This window comes from Parus major, chromosome 2 (assembly GCF_001522545.3).
Source record: "Parus major isolate Abel chromosome 2, Parus_major1.1, whole genome shotgun sequence".
In the NCBI taxonomy this organism is placed as follows: domain Eukaryota; kingdom Metazoa; phylum Chordata; class Aves; order Passeriformes; family Paridae; genus Parus; species Parus major.
In genome coordinates, this window is record NC_031769.1 from 11,287,257 (window position 1) to 11,298,669 (window position 11,413).

Sequence of the window (11,413 nt, forward strand, 5' to 3'; positions counted from 1 at the left end):
ATTAGAAAAACTGCTAATGACAACTTAAATATAAAATACCTGGGAAAAGCTGGATGTTTCTTCCTGAGGAGGATATGTTTAAGGCTGATATATATTGGCATACAAAGTAAACTTATTAGGATTGCAGGATAAGAACATGAACTTTGTATTTTCTATTAAATGAAGCATCACTAAAATAACTACCATAATAAATATATCTATATTCTCAAGCATGTTGTCAATTTAATGAAATGAATAGGATGTTATTTTGGATATCAGACCTCAGGAATGTGACAACCATGAAAGGAAAAGGTATCAGCTAGATAAGAATGATGGAACCTGGAAAATGGAGAGGCTAAAACTTTCTATTGTGTTTCTTTGACAGTCCTTTTCAGAAAAGGAAAAGGAGGTACAGACTGATGATTTGGTTTTGTGGGAAAAAAAATAAAATCAAACATCCCCTGAGGAACAAAGAAAGCTACAGTCTGCCTTAAGGGCAGTCTCCACACATTTCCTGTGGAAAACAGACGCCTGTACCCTCCCAGAACCATATATGGCTCCACATTACTCTGAACTAGGAAGCTGCAAATTAGCCTTGGCCACTAGCTAACCTGTTAATTTTTCATCTCCTTCAGTCCTAATAACAGCTGATGTGGAGTAAGGGCAGTAACTCCATCCCCATCCCCTTCAGTGGCCATTTGTATTTAGATCAACTTAAAGTCAACAAACAGTAGTCAGTGCTTGACTGCATGAATTTTTATAAAGCATCCTTGGTTCTAACAACCTTTTTAGTAACACAAATCCAATAAAAGGGTAGGAAATTATTAAACCATTTTATTAACATAGTGCAGTATCTCTCTATGACTGTATTGTAGTAATTTAAAAACAAATACTAGCATAGCAGTTATTAAAATCATTGATCACATTTTTACCCTTTATAATTAAGTGACCATATATTAAAATAATTTTCCTATTTTGCCACAGTGATGCAAAGATGTTGCATATAATCATCTAATGCTCATGCTTGGTGAAGGTACAGTCATTGGATATGTTGGCTGAAATCACTTGCATCAAATAAAATGGCAATATTTAATGCAAGTAAAACATATCTTAAACTGCATCTTAACATAGCATAAATGCAGACTAACCAGTTACGTTAGTTACTGCTCTACATCTCCCTTCGACTTGGTTTTCCAGAAGTCTTAATATAAAACGTTTTAGAGAAAGTTATGTTCTGCTGATCTCCAGGAAGCTGTATGGTTTTACTAAACCACTGTTACTTTGTATGTCTTTATTCTTTTAGTAGAAATAAAAGTTCAAAGCAGCCTGACTGAGCTGAGTAGGGCAATTACTGAAATTTCCTAAGTGAAGTCTCAGCCACTCAAAAAAACAAATCCCAAATAAGCCACTCCTGTTTCTTGCTCTTGGCTGTACTGCTTCTCAGCTCTTTAGGTCTGAAAGTGCCGCCTTCTGGGCTGTGTTTCAACCTTAAACTGAAAGTATAACACTGAGCTGTTTCATTTACAAAACACATGAGAAGAGAGAGATTTTTAGGAAGTCAATTTGCATTTATGCACCTGCAGCCATAAATATCCTGTCTTCTCACTGAACAGGATCTGCTCTGTCTAGGACAAAAAGCCCAGAAGGAGAACTCTCACAGGTAGGGGATTTTCCCATGATTTTCTTCTAAGTTGTTCCTTAAATCAGTCACTGTACAGATATGCCTGGAGATACCTCAGTAAGTATCTAATTTTGATCTGCAATAGTTTGCTTCTCTGAACCGATTTGAGAAATCAAAAAAAATGAGACTTCTGTGAACATCAGTTTCTGGGAAAAAGAGAGAAAAGTAATGTACTATGTAATCAGGCTTTCTGGTGGAGAGCCATTACATAGGCAGTTTGAAAAATTGCCACACTTCATGAGAGATGCTAATTAGTTTAGATTAGAAATAATTGGAATAATGTAATGTGTGTTTATTTGAAACAGCTGCAAAATTTTAACATTTATTTTGACATCCACTAGGAACACCTAATCCTTTTGACATGATTATATGTTTTGTAGAATTTGGAGTCTTTCCAAGGACCTAAAACTACTTTTCAAAGAATCCTTGAACTATACTTGCAGACTTTATTAACTCATCCACGTACACATGTTCCTGGGTGTTTCTAGGCCTACATGCAGTCTGTGTGCACAGAGGCAGAGGCGTGATGTTGATAAAAACTTCGAAGGCATGGGTGAATCTTTTTTTTCCTTTCTCTTGGTGGAAATAGATGTGTGTCTTTACTTTTTAGGATAACATAGTTTTTTTAAAATATGTCTTTCTTTAAGCATTTTCTTCAAGTTGCAAGGGTTTTACTAGTTAACTTTATAAGCTCCTTGGCATGTATCAAACTTTGTTCTTGAAGTCCTTTCTTGTGGAATGATTTCTACTCTAGCTTTTTGTGATCATTTCCTACCTGTCTGCTTCAGACCTCTCTGCTGTGCACACTTTACCTTCCATCTGTACTAACTTGTACTAATCCTCTGCATTTCTTCAAAGAGCATTGTGCCAATGCAACCCCAGTGCACTGTTGTGGTGTGGACAGGATGTTTTCCACCCCCCAAATAATCTCACCAATTGTATTTACTTGGGCCAATGGGCAGCCACATTTACCATTCACATGCCAGGAGTCATTAGCAGAGCAGTGCAAAGACAAGGAATGTTTCACTCACACTTGTACCACTGCTTCAGGCCTTTGAAAGTTGTCTGCAGCTCCACGAGGCACGTGCCAACTTTGAGGAGTTTAGAGTTCCTATGTGTGTGTTGCCTGCTACTATTAGCAACAATGTGCCAGGCACAGACTATTGCCTTGGTACTGACACTGCCTTGAATGCTATTGTGGAGGTAAGACTGCGTATCTTTTAAAAGTTAAGATGATTAAATGCGTAAGAGGAGGATACCTAAAGACCTTGAAATGCCTGGTTTTCTTAAATAACTCAGTTACTGTGTTTTTTTAATGGTTAATAGTTTAGTTTTTCAAGAGTGATTGAAGATTAACCTTAGAAAAAATATTTTATGTTTAATTTCTGGGTAGTCTCTTTTGTTCTTCAAGACTCCTGCATTAGTGCTTAGGGTATTTGCTTTTACTTTTATTTTGCTTTCTTCAGTTTAATTTTTATCTTACCTATTACTTAGGTAAAAGAAGAAAGCACATATTTTATAAATAAATGCCCCATTTGTTGGATGAACTATTGACTGAGCTCAGTGCAGTAGAGCATTTTAAATACATAATTAACACTAAACACATGAATAATCCCGTAGACTCAATTAGGCTTAACATACATTAAGTGCATATAAATGCATGCATAGTATAAGCAGTAAAGTCTGTCACTGATGTTCAGCTAAACAGTGCAGGATCAGAACAATCAGTGTTGTAGTTTTAGTCTACCACAGTTTTTCTCTTTATGAGCTTTCAGTCCTATTTACTCTGCTTAAGACACAGCAAAGGGAACTTAGCTGAGATCTAATGCCAACAAATGAGTATATCTTACCAGCTCTGAGTTTTATCAAACCCATTGTTAGCAAGCCATATAACTAATCCTGAAGTAATTTACCAAGGAAGTCAAGTCAGGACTACAGATCCAGGGGGTTGGGAAAAGCAGGTTTGTTTTCTTGCTTAACACAGTGTTCTTATATAGTAAGTGAAAAACCTCCAGCAGATACCTGGAAGAGCTATGTCAGAAAACAGGGAGGCCTGGCCTTTGGGAGCAGCAGTGCAGCATCCCTGGGGTGAGATGTCTTAAGGTATCGTGTGGGCTCATCATGTAGCAATGGTCATAGGCAGGACATGGATACTTTACTTCTTTTAGCCTTTTCCCCCTTGGCCTGACATTTATAGAAGTAGCTAAGTGTGCTAATTGTGACTGATGCACCTTCAAAAGTGGTAACTTCAAAAACACAGTGAGGCAACAAATGATGACATACAGTGCTGCTTCCTCTTATTTAATTGGTTTTGGTAGTAGTTTAATTACAGTTTGTATAGATTTTGGTAATGCTTTCAGTAAAAAAAAATGGTTGCATCATTTGAATTTTATTGTCGTTAGGATGTTTAGTTAATGCTAATAGCAGAACACTTGATTTGGTGTTTTGAACATTAGGATTTCTCATTAAGGTGGGTCAGTTCATATGAAAGCTCAACTAGCAGTAGAATTCCAAAATGATGTCTGAAACCTGAACCAGGCATTTGAGGTTTGGCTTTTCCAGCCTGTAATGTAGTGTATGAATTAATAATTCATTAAATCAATTAAATCAATTAAAATTCATCTGTGCCAATTTCATATTTGGGTATTTCTGTCACAGGCATTCTGAGAAAGCAAGAATAGTATAAAGTTTCTACTCCATCTCTTGTACAGTCAGGGGTAGAAACTCTTCTAAGTAGATTTCAAGTTATTAGTCCTGGAGGCAATGACTGATTTTACCTTCTTGCTTAGTACTTGGAAATTCTCAGAAGGCAGAAAATTTCATTCTACCAGCAGCTGGAAAATCTTTTTAGAAGTCTTGGGGCTTACAAATATTTTAAGCCTCTCAAAATGGTGGAAATCTTCATAAGTGTATTTATTTTCTAAAGACAAGATTGTTTTACAATGTAAGTTAAACACAGTTTCAGGCAGCTTTTTAAAAAATGAGTTAAATTGCTCCAGTGTATTCTGCAAGAATTTTCATGAAACAGTGTTTGGAAGGAGAAGGTAAAGTGCTTGGGGACACTGTAAAACCCAAGACAGGTAGAAGTGTCACTTTGAAAAACTGATAGAAAGTAAACATAGACTTTTGTGATGTATCTTGTTATGGAGATACTTTTCTGCTTAGGATAACAGAATATCCATATTCTGAATAAACTCATGTGAATGCTGCACCTTTGTATGTAAGCACATAGTATGCATATATGCAAATACATAAATAGATGTAATTTAATTTATACACATTTTATCTTTTTGCTAGCTTGACCTAAATACAAGCATATACCAGTCTTGGTCTTAGTCTTTAAATGCATTAAACTGTATTATGCTAGAAGTTTTTATATTAAGTTTTCTCATATATCAGTTAATGATTTGTTCTGTGATGTGTTAGGTATGATTTTAAGGATTATATTGCTCACAACCTGAACTTCAGCCTGAAGTAGTATTTTCAGTTAACTGAATGAAGTTCTGGTTTAAAAAACTCTGAAATAGAAATACCTCATATATTACAGCACCTACAGTTACTCATTTAAGAAAACAGTAAGGCCATGGGGATTTTTTAATGTTACCATAATTCAGGTTGCAACATGACAAACTTTCCAGGTACTTCCATTTCCATTTTTATGAAACAGAACTGGTGTTGGGACACTATATCAGTTTCACAAAATTCTTCCTGTCACCAAGTGTGGTATATACTATTTATTTACTTGTTTCTAAGACAAAGAAAAAATTAGGATCTCTTTACTTATCTTACTTGCTTTCTGAGAGGAAATTACATTAATCAACCTTAAAATAACTTTGAATGGTAGAAAAATTGATTTCAGGAGGTGAGCTTCTTAAATAGGTTATTATTAAAACTAATGCTGGATAGTAAACTAGTTCCTAGGTTTCTGTATTTTCCTGAGTTACAATGTTTTCCTAAGATTCCTAGGTATTGCCACACTGGAGATTGTCTCTGTCTTTGTTACTTCCCACATCTCTTAGGCAGCTCTACGAAATATTGGTGTTAATTGGTTTCATGTAAGTAACAGATCTCCTTGTAGAGAACATTCTTTATGCTGGTCAGTGTATGGTGCAAGTGGACATTTCAGTCTTCTTACAGTATGTACCTCTTAAAAAACCCAAAGCATTTTAAAACATACACCAGTAGTGCTTGAAAGAATTATATTTATGTGGAAATCATTTCTGGAAGGTAATTGGGCACTATCTGCTCAGGACTTAGGAAGTTCAGTATAGATGGGAATGCAGTGAATTTTAATATCAATACTAAGAAGTAAGCTTAAGTAATGTATAGTTAAAGAAGAGAAGTTCATTCATAACACAATTCCTTAAAAAAAGTTCATTAGATCTACTTGTATCTGTGTTAGGAAATGCAGGTATACAACTGGTTAATGCCATTACAAACCAAAATGAATTCTTGTTTCAGTATTTGCAGGAAGCAAATACATGTTCAGAGTCATAAGTAGAAAAACATTTTATTTCTACCCTGGTGTTCAATATATGATTTATAAGAAATCCTTTGTTGGATGATTATTATAATTACATAGGTTATGCCGTTTTGGAATTCTTTAAAGACTTTTTTTTTATAAATGCTATATTTTTAATTTTTTGTTACCAGTAGGTGACACAAATGTATGCATGACATAGAAGAAGGTAAAAAATGAGGGGTTTTAGTGCATACTCAGGCTGTTGTGTCTCTGAGCAGACGTGTGACCGCATCAAGCAGTCGGCCAGCGGCACCAAACGCCGCGTGTTCATCATCGAGACCATGGGCGGCTACTGCGGCTACCTGGCCAACATGGGGGCCCTGGCAGCAGGAGCTGATGCTGCCTACATCTTCGAAGAGCAGTTTGATATCAGAGAGCTCCAGGTACTCAGCACCTTTTGCTCATTTTTAAGTAGATCTAAAGCTGTTGCATGTGTATAGCACAATGTGTATATTTGAAGCAGATAGCTTATGAAAGAAAACACCTGGTCCAACCAGCTGAGTTTGGACCTAAAATCTGTGCTTGTCATGCCAGTTCCTGTGCCATAACTTCATATAAAGGAATGTAGACACAATCACTGTTGACACCCAAGTTAGTAAAATGACAAAAATAATTGGCCATTAAGCACTGCTAGATTAATTATTTCTAAAAATTGATGAATTTTTAGTCTTCTGATTGAAATTCTAATTAAATGAACAGACCTGGGTAGTTTTAAAATACAGCAAAAAACAAAAGAACAGGATTTTTCCATTATGGTAGAGTTGTGTTTAAAGGCTTTTCAGGACAGGAACTGACCAGTATGTCAGGTTTATTAGATACTGACTCTGTTACCACAGCTATTCAGAGCATGTCTGGGGGTGTTAGTAAAATAAAGCCCTCGGGCTTTAAGGATTAGGTATTATGGTGTAATGCATACACAAGATGATGTGGAACTTGTTTGCTGTGAGGACTTTTACACTTCTTGAGATAGTGACTAGCTATCTCAAGATAGCTAGCTTGATAGTGGCTAGCTGCAGTCATGGACAAACACAAAGCTAAAAGGATAGAAATTTCCTGAGAAGTAGAGAGATGTGAAATGAACCAGAACGTATCCTCACACAGTTGTTGGCAGGACTGGAAGTAAACACAAGCTGTAAACTTCAGTGGCAATTTCTGTGTTTTTCTGTGTATCAAGCTGGATATTGTACCAGTGTAGTTAATAAAATCTGCTACTTCTGATACAGAGAAAGATGTTAGTTTTAACCCCAGATGAATAGCCATACACAGTATGTTATCCTGAATCTCCAAAAATCTTGATAATTTGAATTTACACATAGAGCTTTATGTGGAATATTTGACACAAGTTCTCAGGAAATGTAGGCTCATTAAAGTTGTTTCAGATACAGAGTTCTGTATGGATCTTTAAAAATACTTCTGTTTCTAGGCTAATGTGGAACACTTGACTGAAAAAATGAAAACCAGTATCCAGCGTGGTCTAGTGCTAAGGTAGGTAAAAGTAGTTGTAATAGATGGCATCAGTGAGACTGGGCATTCCCAGCCAGGCAGGAATGACACTCCAAGTACATATTCTGTGATTATTCCTTTAACTTGAGATTTTTAGAAATGCTGTTGCTTCATAAGGCAATTCTGGGACCTGTCTGGAAGTTCAAGTCCAAAACTTACTTCTGTATAAATGTATTTGCTCTGTAATCTAATAGTTCATCCTGTTTTCAGTCTATTTTCTTACTCAGTTTGTCTTTTATTCTAGATTCTTCCTTACTAAAGGTAGTGTGTCACATGCACTATGGCCTTTACTATAAAAACCCTAAAAATCATCAGCCTGATACATGGAAGTGAGGGCTATGTGATCAGATAAAAATGTCCAAGGCAGGATTACTGCTATCAAGAAAAGGGAAAAGACTTGTCATTCAGTAGCTGTAAAGACATCTAGTGCTTTAGAGTAAATTTGCTAACTGTTGGGCATTAATTGTTACAGAAATGAGAACTGCAATGAGAACTACACAACTGATTTCATTTATCAGCTGTATTCTGAAGAAGGAAAAGGAGTTTTTGACTGTCGAAAAAATGTATTGGGCCATATGCAGCAGGTAAATAAAACCCTAGAAGTTACAGACAAGACTAACTTGGTATGCACAAAGTATATACACTACACTATTCAAGCATTCCAAACAAGTCTGACTCAAGATGAAGGAAAAAAAGTGTGATTTTTGTTTGTAGGCAACTCAGAAAGTTTTTTTAGCATCAGGTTTTATTGCATACCCTTATTAAAAACCTAGGAAAAATGCATTCGATTATTTTATGAATTTTATTTTTATTCCTCTCCTGTCTGTATTAATAAACAATTCCACTTTTTGTCTTGTAATTAATTGTAATACCTTCTTCATAATAAAATTATCTGCCCATCCATAATGTATCTGCCTCTTGAAGAGCAGATTTCATTAAGAAAACCTGTACAGATGGGTGTTTTTGTGGAAGAGACAAAAGTGAGCTTCTCCTTGGACCTGTGTTACCTGCATTGTTTATCTCACTGTGCAGCTGGTTGGTGGGCAAAGGGAGTTCCTGATTTGGCTACACTCATCAAGGAGGCTGAGGTGGAGGAAACTGCACAGTCCCCTCCATTCTTCTATATGAGAACTAGTATTGATTCTGTGAGAATTCTGCAGGTGCTGAACACAAATTTTAAACACCTTAGGTGGATTTAGGGGGTGAGGCTTTTGGTTTGTTTTTCTAAGTGGGGGAAATAAGAGGTAGAGCAGGCCATTATCAGAGATAAATGATGAAACAGACACCAATCCTAGTTTGATAATCTAACCAAGAATTCAATTTTTGCACAGGGTGGAGCACCTTCACCATTTGATAGAAATTTCGGGACAAAAATTTCAGCAAAAGCTATGCAGTGGATCTCCAAAAAACTGAAAGAAACCTACCGGAAAGGTGCAGAAATTTTTAGTGCAGTCTCTTGTTACTGTCTTTGTCTGTCACTACGTAAGATTCCTCCACTTTGCAAACATATGAATGTTTGTTAGTCAGCATATTCTTTCCCATCTTACTGTTTTTATTATTCAGTAGTGCCTTGTTGTGCTTCCTGCTGTATGAGCATTTCCACTTGAGTGAGGTCAATAACTCAGTTATCTGTTTCATCATCCGCTTAAATAGCCAGTGTGATTGAAGGTTTTCATGTATGCTGGAATTGATGTTTGTATAGTTACATGTGTTCTTTTTTGTTTCATGCTGCCTTCATGGGAGACAGAAGGAGGTAATATATCATCTTTGGGAATTTTTGTAAAGCACTACTTCCTAAAATTTGATCTAAAACTGGATGCTAAAATTCAGTCCTTTTGTTGTTTAATTGCACTGTTATTTCATTGCTGATCACCAAAAGTTAAGCTAAAAAGTGAAGTTCTAACCCTATTAAAGCACTAACGATGTTTTATCATTCTTTTAAACAATCAGTAGCTGAAATTAGGCTACTTTAAGTTTTTTGTTCAGTTTAATCACAGAAAAAATGCTATTTGCCTTTATACATGTAGGAATGATGCTGAATTATTTCATTCTTTTTAGGAAAAGTATTTGCCAATACCGATGACTCAGTTTGTTTGCTGGGAATGCGGAGACGCAACCTTGTTTTCCAACCTGTGGCTGAGCTCAAGAGTGAAACAGACTTTGTGTACGTATGCACTGTCTGTGGTAAACACCTCACTACAACCTGCCTTGCACCACTTCAAATACTTCCAAACACCTTACTGCTTTTGCCTTAGGCCTGAATTCTGCCAGATCCATTTGGATTGTTTGCTTCTCTCTTGCCTTTGTGCTTTTACTTCATCTTCCTTACACTCGAGTCTCATGATGACGTCTGGGACTCTGCTGTCCTGTGAAGTAACTTTTGTGTGACTGCCTTTACCTTAATGACTAGAATTACTTTACTTCCGTTTCAGTTCAGTGGGGCAGCGTTTTTATTCTGAATTTGGTATTACACTTAATATCTGCCAGTAAACCCTGTTCATTTCTTTGGGATTCTGTCCTTGATTCTCCTCATTTTGGGTCAGTGTTTTACATCCCCCCATGATGGTCAATGCTTGGTTCCATTTATAAGGAAGGTGTTTGCCCTACCCCCATGTATTTCACCTGCCTGTTTTCCCCCCCAGACACAGGATTCCCAAGGAGCAGTGGTGGCTGAAGCTGCGACCCCTGATGAAGATCCTGGCCAAGTACAAGACCAGCTATGATGTGTCAGACTCAGGCCAGCTGGAACACGTGGCCATGCTCCCAAAGGAAGCTGAGACCGGAGCCATCTAAACACACCACATTTAGATTGTTGTCATAGATGCACATTGTGAGTAACAATGCTTTAGAATCGTTAAAGCTTTGTTTTGTAACATTTAAATTATTGTTCCAGCACTTTATGTGAAACAAGACGTTCAGCTGTCACACAGATTTTGTCCTGTTTGTGTGTTACGTTTGAAACAACCCCTTGCATCTAATGGAAAACACCAGTTACTGATACTGCCCTTTAACAAGCAAGTGCAACACCGTTCTATGCACTCCGTAAGTTACTCATCTACTGCACTTTGTTTCAGAGTACTTACACCCCAAAAATAAGTGTAGATGGCTAGTTCTTGTGTTGAGTTACAGGATGTGCTTAATGTTTCTGAAGTGAAATAAAATACTGTTGCAAACATCACATGTATGTTCACTTGCTTTTGAACAACCGGGGGAATAGCACTTGAAGGATTCCCTTTAGACTCCAGTGAAGGAAAAAGAAACTCCCCTTTTCCTTCCTCAACTCTGCAAGCGTCAGTCACACCAGGGCATGTGTTTCCACTGTTGCTTCAGGATCAGGCTTGGAGTTGGAATTCTTTCCCCTTGTACAGGAATGATAAAACTAGTTCTTGGGGTTGCAAGTGGGGAGGAGTAGCTTTAGCAACCTGAGATTCACAAGGGTGTAACCTGGCCCTTGCTTCATGTTTCCTTTTTCTCAGAGCTTCTTTATTATTAACACCACCTACTGATCAGAAAAGGTAATGAGGCTGACAAACAGCCAAAAATGTTTTCTCCTGCCACTTCATGTTAACTGGACCTTCACAATAAGGCAAATACTAAATCATGGCAGACTGAAATCCAACTGAATGTTGCCCAAATTGTCAAGCTAAACTGAACTTTTATATAAAACAGACTCTCCTGATTGATTTGGGATACACCCACTGTACTGCACAGTCAGCTTGGTGGAATGT

General features: G+C 37.0%; 1 protein-coding gene across 4 annotated transcripts in view; it reads left to right on the top strand.

The window, feature by feature from the left end:
• The window catches only part of PFKP (phosphofructokinase, platelet), a 42,640-nt gene extending 31,777 nt beyond the window's left edge, over positions 1-10,863 (top strand). The window contains exons 16-23 of one of the 4 annotated variants that reach the window (XM_015618005.1): positions 2,711-2,863; positions 6,401-6,565; positions 7,606-7,667; positions 8,158-8,269; positions 9,017-9,116; positions 9,433-9,438; positions 9,744-9,849; positions 10,328-10,863. In XM_015618005.1, the coding sequence (XP_015473491.1) occupies positions 2,711-2,863; positions 6,401-6,565; positions 7,606-7,667; positions 8,158-8,269; positions 9,017-9,116; positions 9,433-9,438; positions 9,744-9,849; positions 10,328-10,478 (855 nt within the window). In that variant the 3' untranslated portion in view covers positions 10,479-10,863. The remainder of the gene's footprint in view (positions 1-2,710; positions 2,864-6,400; positions 6,566-7,605; positions 7,668-8,157; positions 8,270-9,016; positions 9,117-9,432; positions 9,439-9,743; positions 9,850-10,327) is intronic. The other 3 variants (XM_015618004.1, XM_015618007.1, XM_015618006.1) reach the window with 3 other exon arrangements.
• The last annotated feature ends 550 nt before the right edge of the window (positions 10,864-11,413 follow it).